General features: G+C 46.4%; 1 protein-coding gene across 1 annotated transcript in view; it reads left to right on the plus strand.

Annotated features, from left to right (window-relative positions):
- The window catches only part of LOC144781550 (reticulon-3-like), a 121,460-nt gene that overhangs the window by 79,396 nt on the left and 26,755 nt on the right, over positions 1-15,309 (plus strand). Inside the window, exon 6 of the mRNA XM_078660454.1 lies at positions 10,637-10,683. Within this exon, the coding sequence (XP_078516580.1) occupies positions 10,637-10,683 (47 nt within the window). The remainder of the gene's footprint in view (positions 1-10,636; positions 10,684-15,309) is intronic.

Genomic DNA, 15,309 nt, shown 5'->3' on the forward strand with positions numbered 1-15,309 from the left:
TTTCTGTTAGACTGGCTGGTTTTTACCGTACTGACATCCAAAGAAAGGAGTCATCTTAATGATTTCTCTAGATCACATGCCCAGCACTATGTGGCAAGGAATAGGGAGAGGAGTATGGAGCATCCAACAGCTGTCTCACTCCCTTATTGTCATGGTCGATGCCAGATTAGTATACCTTCCAGACGACCCACCCCCCTCCGTCCTGCCTCACCCTTGCCCCCACACTCATTCCCTGGAGAGAACAAAAACCATTGCAAGCATCCTGGTCCAAAACTAGATGGCAGGATTATGCAGAGCATGTTAATCTACAGCCCTACATACTGCAAACAGATGCTTGCAAGTTCAAGCAACATGTTTCCTCCCATAAATTATATAGGTTGTTAATCAATCGCTGTGATCACAGGGCAAGTGTAGATATTAGGACTGCGTGCTCTGTGATCAAATATAGCTAGTTCTTTGAACTGTTGTGGAAGAGTTGCATCCTTATCCAGTATTGGGGTATCTGTCATAGATTCACATGCCTGAATCATTCCCCGTCGTCGAGGCGGGAGTCCCACGGTAAAAATATATACCATAGCAGTGCCTAAAAAGCCTTTGTAGTAGGCTGGAAAAGACTAAAAGGCCTAACTAGGCCCAAAACATAGCAGCCTATCCACCTCATTATGTAAAAAGACCTGAAAATAGCCTCAGCCAATCAGCTGTCCTCACCCTCTAGAACCTTCCCAGCCCAGGCAGTTCTCCTCAGATTTTCACCGCACTTCGTGTGTAAGGGAGTCTCCCTGAGTGCCTACTCAGTTTTGTCTTTTTTTCTTCAAAAATGTCTGAAAAGAAGGCTCTTTTCAAGGCTTGTGGAACCTGTGATAAGAAGAGGGTCCATGTGGAGGACCAGCACTCCGACTGCATTTGTCTACACCCCTCACATGTGGTGAAGGACTGTAGAATTTGCCGTACCTTCCCTACAAAAACTATCAAGGATAGAGAGGCAAGGGTTCTTTTATGGTTGAAGTCATCTTCTACAGATCTTCTACAGATGAGGACAAGGCCTCTGCCTCCAGCAAGAGAGCCAGATCCAGAGAGGGCTCTTCTCCTGAGAGGAAGAAAAAATCTAAACCCTCTCAGAGACCCTCAGAACCCTCAAGGAGTACCTTGTCACTATCAAGACCATCCACTGTGAGTACAACTCAGACTATTACTACTACTACTTTCACTTCTGCTTCTTCACACTCTTCTGTTACGGTCACCACTTCGGCTATTACTTCTCCTTTGGTGTCTGCAAAAATTTCGTCGTCGTCTTTAAAGACTTATTCAATGAAAATCCTCTTGCCGTTGACATCCTCGTCAACTAGCCCGTCGACGAAGCACCCTTCAGCCCCGCCGACTAAGACGACTAGCCCGTCGACTAAGACACCATCGACGGCCTCCTCCACGAAGGACCCGTCGATTAAGACACCATCGACGGCCCCGTCGAGAGGCTCGTCGACTAAGACACTATCGACGGCCCCGTCTGAGAAGGGCTCGTCGACGAAGACACCATCGACGGCCCCGTTGACGATGACATTGGTATCGTCGACGGCAATTCCGGAGACTACGCCGCATTCAATAACAAGCTCGTCGCCATCGTCCTCTGCAAAAGCTCTAACATCAGCTCCACCTTTGCTTCATACACTGCCAACGAAAGTGCAGTACACTCGTTTCCAAATGAAAACTTATCAGAGACAGGATTACTCTCACATTTCTCCACTTTTACCTTCTCACATTTTGGAGACATATGTGGAAGAAGATTCTGATGACGAAGGGGAAGAGGAAGGCCCTTTTGGGGTTGCCCGTCACCCTTCACAGTTGCACATTAAACATCAAGAAGAAGAGGAGGAGGACGATGAGCAAGAGTCTTACGGCCATGAGCACTTCTCAACGCAACATCATTCGCATGACTCAAGACCTCCACGTTCGGAGGAATCTGGACATCTACCACCTACTTTGATACAAGACTTACAAGCCATCCTGGCAGATTATCGCTAGAGATTTCCTCCAACTCCAGTAACACCTGTTGTGCCGCCTGTGCCGGTTGAGATGCCAAGACCTACACCACAAGCCTCTTTATCACCAAGGCAGGACACTAATCCACTTCCCCAAGGTGACACGGATACCTCTTCTTCTGACGAGGCTGATGGCAGGGAAGAGGGCGAATTGCCAGATGTTACACCTACTGATCCGTGGGATGATTGTCATTCCCATGCCTTCACCGCCTACACCGCACCCGTCAGATTCTCCGCCGGAGGATATTGGCGGATTTCACAACATTATGCAACGTGCGGCTACCAGGTTTCAATTACCCGTCACAGTGGAGCAGTCTGACTGCTTTTTGCACGACTTTAAAGAAGGATATCTGAGAATGACCAGGGCTATCCTGATAATTGACTACATATGGAAGGAGGGCCTCACCATCATGAAGACACCCGCTTCCATTCCGGCAGTCCTTCCAAGAATTGAGAAGAAGTATCGCGCGCCCCTTGATACTCCAGCCTGTTTAATAGGACATCCTCGGCCGGATTCGGTCATTTCTCAAGCGGCGCAGCAAAGGTCCAAGAACCCTTCAGCTCCAATATCCACGCCACCTGACAAAGAAGGCAGGAGACTGGATGCAATAGGAAAGAAGTTCTCTGCAAATGCGGCAGCCTCCATTAAGGCAGCTAATTCTTTAGCAATTCTGGCCCATTATGACAGACAAATGTGGTCTGATCTGTCAGAATTCCTCGATTTGATTCCAGAAGATCGTCAACAGGAGGCACGTAAAATGGTACTTGAGGGAGAAAGGGCAGCATCGAAGATAATTGATTGTGCCCTTGATATATCTAACACCAATTTCCGACAATTAGCAGGAGCAGCAGTCCTCAGACGTCCAGGTTGGCTCAAAGCTACCTCCTTCAGACCTGAGGTCCAAACAAAGATTTTGAACATGGCGTATGATGGGGATTCTCTCTTTGGCAAACATATAGATGATGCCTTGCTGGCTATCAAAACAGATACGGACACTGCCAAGTCATTAGGTACCCTACAGTACAGAAGGGGATCCTTTAGAGGAGCGCAAGGCCGTGGTTACTCCTCCAGAGGGAATTATTCCAACTAGCAAAATCGACAGTACCAGTCACAGTATAAGCAGCCGTACTATCAGTCATCCTACAGGCAGCCTCCTTCAGGTGGTTTCTCTCGCCAGGGAGGTAAACGGCGCTCAAACAATCAAGGGCGTGATGCCAACAAACGCCAATGAGTTTTGCCGGACGTCAGTCATTCATTCTCCCCTACCCGTGGGCGCCAAAATTTCCGCCTTTTTTCAACAATGGCGGAGCATAACTTCGGATCAATGGGTCTTGGATCTTGTCAGGAATGGACACACTCTGGAGTTTTTGCAAAAGCCACCAACCGTGCCACCCAGGGGTCACCCTCCCCCTCGTCTTCACTTATTATTCAAAGAGGCCTTAAAGATGCTACACAAGAACGCGATAGAACGAGTTCCCTCTACTCAGAAAGGGAAGGGGTTTTATCCTCGCTTCTTCCTCGTAGAGAAAAGTTCAGGAGAATGACGTCCAATTTTGGATCTGCGCAAACTCAACAAATATCTGAAGAAACAGAGTTTTCGCATGGTAACACTAACAGATATTCTGAATTGTCTCAACGAAGGGGACTTTAGACGCCTACTTTCACATCCCTATCCATCCAAAACACCGCAAATACCTGAGGTTTGCAGTGGCTGGCGTCCATTTTCAATTCAAGGTGCTACCTTTCGGCCTGAAATCAGCACCGAGGCTTTTTACCAAGTGTTTAGCCCCAGTAGCGGCCATGCTGAGGTCTCAGGGAATGCAGGTGTTCCCGTACCTCGACGACTGGCTCCTAAAAGGACCATCAAGGAACTCCACAAAAGAAGCAGTCAAGAGAACCCTTTCTCTGTTCTCCAATCTGGGGACTGACTCTCAATGCAAACAAATCACAACTCCAACCCCGGCAGGAATTAACTTTTCTGGGAGCGGTGTTGGACACACGCCAGTGCAAGGCGCTCTTGACTCAAGAGCGGCAAACCAAACTGTTAAACCTGGCAAAACAGATATTTGCAATACTGTTTCTTTCGGTCTGCACATTTGCTTCCCTTCTAGGGATGTGCTCCTCTGCAATCAGTCTCATCCCCATGGCAAGACTCAAAATGAGACCACTGCAGGAGGAATTGCATCGGCAGTGGAGGCAATCGGACGGGTCTTTGACGACCGCATAAAAGTTACATCCAAAATGAAGCAAGCCCTTCTTTGGTGGTCACAGAATTCAATTTGTCACCAGGTCTTACTTTTCTCCCCGACATACCGGAGTTTACCCTGACAACGGATGCTTCCATGGAAGGTTGGGAAGGTCACCTCCAGGACCTTCAGATTCAAGGGCGGTCTCGTCAGTATCAGCAGAAACATATCAACAGCCTGGAGCTGAGAGCCATTTTTCTGTCCCTTCAAGCCTTCCTTCCGCGGATTGCGAATTCGTCAGTCCTGGTGCGCACAGACAACACCACCAGTATGTACTATATAAACAAGCAGGGGGGAACAAACTCTATCCCTTTCGCTGGAAGCTCAGGAAATGTGGGAGTGGGTCCTACAACACGGCATATCCCTCAGAGCAGAACATGTGCAGGGTGTCCAGAACTCTCTAGCCGACAACCTCAGCAGGACTTTCACAAACTGTCACGAATGGGAACTCGGAACAGCAAGTGGCGAATCTTTCAAACATGGGGCACACCAACTCTGGATCTGTTTGCTACGCAGCAGAACCGCAAATGCCTGTTTTACGCCAGCAGGTTTTCTCAACAGGGATCAAGGGGAAATGCCCTTTTAATGAGATGGTCCGGAATATTTGCATACGCTTATCCTCCGATCCCTCTCATTCCGAGGATACTGCAAAAGATGAAGAGGGAACATTGCACTCTCATTCTCATTGCTCCCCGTTGGCCAAGACAGTATTGGTTTCAAGAACTTCTTCAGCTCTCCCGGCAGCCTCCACTTCGTCTCAAGCCGACAGTGTCGATGTTAACGAGAGAGGGAGGCCAGATCCGACACCCGGACCCTCAATCGCTGCACTTGCACGCCTGGCTCCTGACTTCCTAGAGTTCAAGGATCTTAACATCTCCCCAGATTGCAGGACTATTCTATCTCAAGCCTGTGCGCAAAGTACAATCAGGACATATCGTTTTAAGTGGAAGCGTTTCTGTTCCTGGTGTGGAGAAAATAATGTCCATCCACTTCAGGCTCCACCTGAGGCCATCCTTCCTTATTTGCTGTCTTTAGCTAAAGCAGGTCTGGTTTTCTCGTCCATTAAGGTACATTTGGCGGCGATCTCCAGATTCAGAAAGAGTTCCAATAAACCACCATTGTGTTCATCTTCATTGGTCAAACAATTCCTTAGAGGATTATTCAGAGCTTTTCCTCCAGTTCGACCCCCCCCCCCCCCCCCCCCCCCCCCCCTGGAGTGGGACCTCAATATTGTTCTATCTCAACTGTTAAAGAGGCCTTTTGAACCCAAGGGCGGAGCTGAAGTTCTTAACTTGGAAAGTGGTTATTTTACTAGCTCTTACTTCCGCCCGCAGAGTCAGTGAGATGGAAGCCTTCACGATTACACATCCTTTCTTACAATTTTCTAAGGACTTTGTGACGCTTAGAACTAAGCCAAAATTCATCCCTAAGGTACCGACCCAATTCCACATCAATCAGCCGGTCAAGCTCAGAACTTTTTTCCCGGATCCTAAAACTCAGGCAGAAAAGGTATTACATTCCTTAGATGTGAAACGCTGCCTTAAGTTTTATCTTCAAAAAACAAAGGACATAGGCAAATCTAGCCAGCTTTTTGTTGCTTATGGCCAAGCCACTATGGGTCAAGCTGTAACTAATGTGACTATAGCTAGATGGTTGTCATCTACAATTCTCTTCTGTCACGAAAAAGCTAACAAACCTTTGACAAGAAAGGTTAAAGCGCATTTCACCAGAACGATGTCAGCGTCGACTGCTCTTTTCGCTGGAGTGACGCTGGAGAACATTTGCCGTGCTGCTACGTGGAAAAGTGTGCACACTTTTACGAAGCACTACTGTTTGCAGTCGGCAACTCATGATGACACAGCGGTTGGAGAGGCGGTATTGCGGCATCTCCTTCTCTAAGGTTAGATTTCTTGTATATGTATTTCATTGCACTGTTATAATATTTTCAAATGCTGTCTGTCAATAATGTACTATATGAAGTTTTTTTTTAATGCATGTTATTTTAACATGTTTGTGCTCTATAACCTTCCAGGTTGTGTGGGGATAGTTACGTTTTATTTTGTCTCCCACCTTCCTCTAACGACAGGCACGATGTCACTGCTTGCTACTCTGATTCAGGCATGTGAATCTATGAAAGATTCCCCAATACTGGATATGAAAACAAGTTACTTACCTGTAACTACAGTTATCCAGTATTGGTATCTTTCATAGATTCACATGCACCCACCCTCCTCCCTGACAGGGCAGTTCTTTTTATGGATACTTACTTCTCACTTGTGCTGGGAAAATCTGAGAACTGCCTGGGCTGGGAAGGTTCTAGAGGGTGAGGACAGCTGATTGGCTGAGGCTATTTTCAGGTCTTTTTACATAATGAGGTAGATAGGCTGCTAGGCCTTTTAGTCTTTTCCAGCCTACTACAAAGGATTTTTAGGCACAGCTATGGTATATATTTTTACCGTGGGACTCCCGCCTCGACGACGGGGAATGATTCAGGCATGTGAATCTATGAAAGATACCAATACTGGATAACTGTAGTTACAGGTAAGTAACTTGTTTTCTTTCACTCCAAACAATTAATCGATCGGACGAATTCTAAATGTCTTACATTTTCCTCCACTTGGGCTTATCTAGCAAGTATTGCACTAGAGACATGGTCTTTCTCTGACCGTTTCTAATCTTAAGTGATATATTTGTCCGTTGCTGCCTTACCCTTTGTCCTCAATTCAGAAGTCCATCTTCACCATTGGAGCTGAATGAATTAACTTTCATATTAATGAGCTAACGTTTTCTGAATCACCTACCTTAGATTGTAGCATTCCTCATGGGCAATACGAACGACAAAAAACAAGTTCATGGTGTATTCCTGACAACAAAAAGGTTTCTTGCTTTTACTTCTGCAGGTAGTTTCAATTGTTCATTTAAACAAACTGATTCATTTTCATCTGTCTGCTTTCCTGATTTGCAATCTCCAGACGAGATCTATTTACATCCAAAGTACAGAAATATTGAGTATTTTCTTTACAAGGAAATCCAGGCTGCTATTTGTAACCTTTGTGGGTATTGACACAGAATTATCCACTTTTAGCAGAGCATCCTCTTGTTGATAGTATTATGCATTACTAAATTCCAACAAGGGTCCACAAACCACTCTAGTGAACCTGGTGAAAACATACAGTGCTGCCTTTCTCAAGAGTGCCTCTTTTGGGAATTGCTTGGCTGCTTCTTGGGGTTTAATCCATATGTTTCTTGACAGTGTCTAGAATCTAAATCCAGAGCCAATCAAACTTGCAGCAAAATATTGTTGCATAGTTAGTTTTTATCTTATCCCTTTTTAGGGCTCGGCCTACGCCCCCCCAGCGTCAGCAGGGGGCGGAGCTCCGAGCTCCTTTTGTTAAGGGCTTTTGAATCTTGCAGGAAAAATTCCTCAGTGCGCGAGCTTTTTCAGTCCTTTTTTTTGCCATCTGCATAGTGATTCGTCTTCGCTGTGCTGTCTTTCTAGTAGCCTTCACGCAATAGGCCATGTGTAAATCATTTAGGGCACTTCCGCCATATTCTGTGTGGTTGCGCGCGCAGGGGAGTGTTATAAATTTCAATTAGGAGCTGTCAGGGTGCCGCCGTAATAGAATCCAGATGGTCGGGGCGCGTTCACCAGTCTGCAGTGAGTGGCGCGCGTTCGTGCTTGTTCTGTGTCTCGCGTTTTCTCTTTTCATGCAGATCTGGTTTTCTTTACTGACTTCAGCTGTGTTTATATAGACGGTGGCTTCAGTTGTGCAGCAGGGGCAGTGGCACCAGTGTGGTGTAGCGATCATTTGTGGAGCAGGGGGCAGTGGCACCAGTGTGGTGTAGCTATTGTGAGTGCAGCAGGTGCAGTGGTACCAGTGTGTGGTAGCTACCATTGTGCAGCAGGTTCAGTGGCACCAGTGTGGTGTAGCTATCATTAGTGCAGCAGGTGCAGTGGTACCAGTGTGGTAGCTACCATAGGTGGAGCAGTTGTAGTGGTAGTGTTGCTTAGCTCAGGTGCAGTGGCACCAGTGTGTGGTAGATGGCGTTGTGTAGCAGGTGCAGTGTTACTTAGCTATGATTGTGCAGCAGGTGCAGTGGCACCAGTGTGTGGTGTAGTTACCATTCGTGGAGCAGGTGAGGTGTTATCAGTGTTACTTAGCTATTATTGTGCAGCAGGTGTAGTACCACCAGTGTTGCGTAGCTACCATTGTGCAGCAGGTGCAGTGGCACCAGTGTGGCATAGCACCATAGGTGGAGCAGTTGCAGTGGTAGTGTTGCTTAGCTATGATTGTGCAGCAGGTGCAGTGGCACCAGTGTGTGGTAGATGGCGTTGTGTAGCAGGTGTAGTGTTATCAGTGTTACTTAGCTATGATTGTGCAGCAGGTGCAGTGGCACCAGTGTGGCGTAGCGATCATTGGTGCAGCATGTGCAGTGGTACCGGTGAGTGGTAGCTACCATTGGTAGAGCAGGTGCAGTGGTAGTGTTGCTTAGCTATGATTGTGCAGCAGGTGCAGTGGCACCAGTGTGGCGTAGCTATCATTGGTGCAGCATGTGCAGTGGTACCGGTGTGGTGTAAGTATATTTGGTGGAGCAGGTGCAGTGGTACCAGTGTGGCGTAGGCGTAGCTACCATTGGTGGAGCAGGTGCAGTGGCACCAGTGCGCCACATTGGTGTAACACTCACTACCACACACTCACTACCACACACTCACTACCACACACTCACTACCACACACTCACTACCACACACTCACTACCACACACTCACTACCACACACTCACTACCACACACTCACTACCACACACTCACTACCACACACTCACTACCACACACTCACTACCACACACTCACTACCACACACTCACTACCACACACTCACTACCACACACTCACTACCACACACTCACTACCACACACTCACTACCACACACTCACTACCACACACTCACTACCACACACTCACTACCACACACACTCACCCCCACACACTCACTACCCCACACACTCACTACCCCACACACTCACTACCCCACACACTCACCCCCACACACTCACCCCCACACACTCACCCCCACACACTCACCCCCACACACTCACCCCCACACACTCACCCCCACACACTCACCCCCACACACTCACCCCCACACACTCACCCCCACACACTCACCCCCACACACTCACCCCCACACACTCACCCCCACACACTCACCCCCACACACTCACCCCCACACACTCACCCCCACACACTCACCCCCACACACTCACCCCCACACACAACACACCACCAGCCATCAGTGCATTCTTTTACAAGGCACACTCACCAGCAACCATCATGCACGCTTTCACCAACCACACACACCACCAGCCATCTGTGCACGCTTTTACCAACCACACACACCACCAGCCATCTGTGCACGCTTTTACCAACCACACACACACCACCAGCCGTCAGTGCACGCTTTTACCAACCACACACCCACCAGCCGTCAGTGCACCCTTCCACCAGGCACACACACCTCCAGGCGGCAGTGCAGTCTTTTACCAAGCACACACACCACCAGCCATCAGTGCACAATTTCTACAGGCAGTCACAAACACACCACCAGCCATCAGTGCATGCATCAATTGTTAACGCATCCACAATGAACTATTGTAGCAATGTCAGTATGGTACACTTTTAAACATATTCATGTAAAGCACAGCATGCCACCATTGCTACAATTCCAATCTATCTCGCATAAGTCCACTACACACCACATGCACACACTCCATAACACATGGCGAAAACACATTGCCATTTACAATGCCGTTAGCTCAAACTCAAATAAATCCGAGCCCGATTGCATTTCCAATGCTTGTTTTTTTTTTTGTTTTTTTTTTTTTGCAGTTGCATAGTGTTCCATGTAATGATTTTAATTTGATGGGTCCACTTCTAGACTGCCAATTCGTTGACTTCAACTGACCAGCTTTTTCCCTTTTACATATAATTTTAAATTAGACGTTTTGATCGGAGATTCAAATAGTACAGTGGTTCCTTTTACCCAAAGTTAACAGATTTTGAAAAAGCAAAGACCTGGGAGGCAGGGTCGTTTTAGATTTTGGAATTCTTTATCTTAAGATGGTGCCTTCAGTTGCCACACCTAGGCTGAGATATTCCGTGTTTACAAATATAATGGTTAATCCTGAAGCCAAGCTTTATTTTTTTTTTTTTACAATGAAACTTTTCTTATGTATCGATCTGTATTTCACATTCATGCACCACTACCTTTCTGAAAACCTGTTTTGAGCATTGTCTGATGGTTAGTAAATTTGACTAATGATGAACTCTTCTCTTTCCTCTTCCCCCCCAGGGCTGTTGCTGGCTTTCACAGTTCCGGTCATTTATGAAAAATACCAGGTACTTGGCAAAATATTTTAACACATTTATGGCCTATTGTGGATAGTACCAAACACTTTGTAATGGAAGCTTTGGGTGTTTGTGTATTATTGTTTGGTAATCGCCCAAGAGAAAAATGCACTCTGCTTTGATATGGAGTAGAGATTTTTATCTTGTGGTACAATAACCAGTCTGTGTATTGAGGGGCCCAAAGACTAAAATGAGCTTGTCTGCTGTTTGTGCTCTCAAGCCTTTTTTGGTATTACAAAAGGGGTCATAGACCCTTTTAAGTCACTTCTGTAACGCAGATCATGCAGACATTCTCTCAAGGGGTGTTACTTTTATTTTGGTTGGTGTCCTCGCCCCATGCAAATGGGATACGGTCTAACCACTGTATTTGAGGTGAACACAGAGAAAGGAGCGGACAGGTAGCTTACTGGAAAGCGGCAAAGATGGTCTTGTGGACCCACCAAACACCCTCCTGAACGGGAGTACAGTCACTCTGCACGTGCCTGGGGGGGGGGGGGAAATCAGGTGAAAGGCAGACTGGTGGCTTTAGAAGCCTGGTTAGTCTTTCTTTCTCTAATACTCTGTCCCTAGAGCAGACGTGGGTTTACAGCTGTGCTGGAAACAGCACATTCATTGCAAAAGTGCACTGATCTTGTCTGCAACCTCTGCACCCTGTTCAGGGTGTTCGACATCGCAGACCAGCGCAGTTCGACCTATCTGCAATATGGGCCCAGAATCCATATTACTGTAAGAGGAGGGATACTTGCAGAGCTTCAAAGAAGGCCCCATAAGGAAACAAGCATTTGTAATTCAATAGGTCTTGCATTGATGAAAGTTAGAGCTATTGGCGTTGTAAATGGCAATGTTTTTCCTTTTACACAAGTCTTGGAAGCCCATGTAATTGTCACTGAAGCATGTTTCCCACCACATGTGATCAGTATATTTGACTAACCAGATAGTCAACAGTTTGAAAGCCTGCGTTCAATTTCAACAGATACAAAACAGACTTCTCTTTGTGTTGCTGCATGAAGGAAACTGAATACATATGTTGCCTTTGCATGGGGTTGTGATTTAGCTAGACACGTAAAGGGGGGACGGAGCTGTCAGCTGGGCTGACTGGAAAGTCGTGCTGTGCATGGCGCCCTCTAGCCTTGTATGCCGCCAGCTCTAAACGCCCCAGAGTTGCCCTGTAATGCAGTACGGCACTGCCTCTGCTCTGGACTCAGCTGCCTGCTCATTTTGTTTGCAAGTACAAAAGGGGGTGGTGATGGACTGAGCATCTGAATCAATCAAACACTCACACCCAGTCAAAAGGTCTGGGTTTAATCCATCACCGTTCTTTAGCCCACTCTGCCACCCCAGTTCAGACATAGCTATATGCAAATCAGTCTGACCCTGTGCCTCATGGGAACAGTCCAGCCCGAACTGCCAAGCCATGTCTTCCCTGGACCGGAAACAAGCTTCCGAGGACCGGTTTCTGGCATTCCAGCCGTCTTCAGCCCAGCTTGCTTAAATCCAGTGGCAAAGTGAGCAAGGGACTCACGTCTGAGCATACCCTGCCACACTTATGGCGGCCAAAAGCGGTACAAAAGGGGGTGGTGATGGACGGAGCATCTGAATCAATCAAACACTCACACCCAGTCAAAAGATCTGGGTTTAATCCATCACCGTTCATTGCCTGGCTTTCCGGTCCAGGGAAGGCATGGCTTGGCAGTTCGGGCTGGACTGTTCCCATGAGGCACAGGGTCAGACTGATTTGCATATAGCCATGTCTGAACTGGGTGGCAGAGAGGGCTAAAGAACGGTGATGGATTATACCCAGATCTTTTGACTGGGTGTGAGTGTTTTATTGGTTCAGATGCTCCGTCCATCACCACCCCCTTTTGTATCGCATTTTGTTTGCAAGGCACCTATAAGTATGGAGCGGAGGGGATGGCAGAGTGTGTAATAAGTCTGCTGCCGCCCTCCGTATAAGTGACTGCTGAGAAGGAGTGATCGACAGGCTGTAGGCGGTGATGCTGAGTTAATTACATTTTAAGTAATTATCTTGATCTTGGTTGTCCGTGAAGCGTGCGCTGTGGAGATGTAAACATGAAAGCGCGGTGTCTAAGAAGTGGCCGCTGTGCTGTGCCGAAACACTGCATTGTGCGGGGCAGGGCTCCCTCTTCATGCCCCTAGGAGTCTCGAGCCCCCCATATTGGCTGTGGGATGCAAGAGATTTGTGAATCGGGAGGAAGAAAATTATTTGAAAATATAGTTGAAATGTTAACCTATTTAAATGGTTAAAAAGCCTCGAGGGTTACAAGTCTCACAGAGATTGGCTGCTGTGACAAGTGAGCAGCGCTCAGGAGTCAGCGGCAAGGGAAGTGGTTTAGGATGGAGGGAGGGTGGGGAGATGAGAAGCTTGGTTAGGAGAGCAACAGTGATAGGGGGACGGGAGAAGAACCAGCTGTCGGTGCGCGTTCGTAAAGGCAATAAATTGGTTTGCTAGTCTGAAATAGAGTTGTAAATACGCTGTAGTGGGTTGTGAAAAAAAGCTGGGCCGTTCATGAACATTTAAAGGCGCACTAAATTGAAAGTGGCTCCATTTAAAAAATTAAGGCGTAATGCCATGGTGTGTTTTAATGCGTGGCGCTCACCTCTGCCACGCCTTACTTTTATAATTGAGAGCGGCGCTGTGGAGAAAAATTAAAGACTATGGCTATGCTGCTCCTTAAATTTAAAGTGAAAGCAGCACCGTGAAAAAATTAAAATAATCACGGTCAAGCATAAAACAAGCGCGGCCGCAAAAGTGAAGGCGACCGTGCTATAAATTAGTAACTTGATCCCCAACCAGCTGCTAGCCTGAGTAAATTATGGGACAGGGCCACAACTCATGTGTAATCTGCACTGGGGAAGACTCTCAGCCTGACGCCCCGCTTGGGCGGCTTAATATATGGGAGGATACAGACCTCACTGAGACGGAGCAGCAGTTGGTGACACTGGGCTTCACGCTAATCAAGAGGGAGATAGCGAGAGGATGGGGGGGGGGGGGTGGCGCTGCCGGCAGTTACAGTATGGCTGAAAGAACTCGACAGATGTATGGTAGCTGAGAAAAGTGTTTACAGCTAGGGGGTGCCCCGGAGAAGTGGGATAGGAAATGGTCAAAGTGGAATTACTATAGGGGGGAGACATGTGTATCATCCTGTGATGGAATTGGAAATGCAGAGACGGAGAGACGGGGAAGCAACTGTTTAATACATTTGTTATTTCGGCCTTTGTCCCAAGTGCAGTGCTGAATGTAACTTGCAAGTAATGTATGTAATTACTGTCTATTTGTCTGTCGTACAATTTTTCAATAATGTATATTTTTTAAAAACATGTTGGTGCATATATGTCCTTATCATGACCAACACACTGTGATAGCTTCCAGGGCTAAATATTTTCTGGGAAACCTTTGAGCCCTTAATGAACAGTTTCAAGCCTGCATTGTTGCATCTGATTTCAAGAAAGGTGTGAAAGTGCATGAAAAGGCAGAAGTCTCATACTCTGTACAGGGCTGTGACATCTGTAAGAAAATGTTCAAAAGGATTTTGAATAGTGAGAAGGAATCGGTATAGAGGAATGATGCAGGGCAGGAGGGTGTGAACAAAGCAACTTGGGAGGGGCACGCCTTGTTTGAACTTCATCCTCCATGCCGGTCCGCGTGACTGTGCCTTTGTCCGTCCTTTACTTGGTTTGATCCACACTTTTGACCATACTCTGAACTGCCTATTTGTTCTTAATTTACTTTTTTATAAAGCGCTCTGATACCCCCGGGTCCAGCTAGCGCTATATAAAACTCCAAAAAAATAAAAAAATACACATAGACGGCCATGCAGAGATGGTAACTCTTCAGGAAACCATAGACCTCATAATTCTCGACATCTTAAGAGTGTTGTCAAAGGTAGAAGAGTCAACGTCAAGACTATAGACTCCCAACATGTTCTATATAAGGGAGGTGGGGGGGAAGAGATCACTTTCTTATTCCTAACAATGTAATGATTAGCATGCCATTATTGTCGGAAATTAACAAGGGCCCCCTGAACTTTACTTGATTCAGTTCCTAGGACAGGGAATACCAAATGTGGAAATAAATTCCTAGGCAACTACGAATTCATACATATATGTATCAATTTAAAAGAAGTAAGTCAGAAAAAGACAAACTTATATTAAAAAATTCTGTAGTATTTATTAAATTGTGACTACAGATATCTCAGTTATAAAAACAATCATAAAGGTAAACATACAATTAAAAAGGACAAAAGTGATGTGATTGTACTTTGTCTAGACAATGAAAAGAGTACATACAATGTTTAAAAAGCATCAACGATTCATACAGTTATTACATATATAGAATTTGGTCTTGTAGCAATTATTAAATTCGACGCGCGTTTCGGCGTATCACACGCATTCAGGAAATTACCACAACTCAGAAAAATAGGCACTTGGCTGCTTGAGTAATATTATTCTCTTTTTTCTGATCTAGGTTTTAAAAAATACTTTATCGTTGATACTAGGATTAAGAAAAGTACTGAATGGATATTGTTCTTAAAATAAGTCGGGCCGTCTTCTTCTCTGTTTGACAATGAGATGTTAATACCTCCTTATGTATATACG

Source organism: Lissotriton helveticus, chromosome 9, assembly GCF_964261635.1.
Source record: "Lissotriton helveticus chromosome 9, aLisHel1.1, whole genome shotgun sequence".
Taxonomy (NCBI): domain Eukaryota; kingdom Metazoa; phylum Chordata; class Amphibia; order Caudata; family Salamandridae; genus Lissotriton; species Lissotriton helveticus.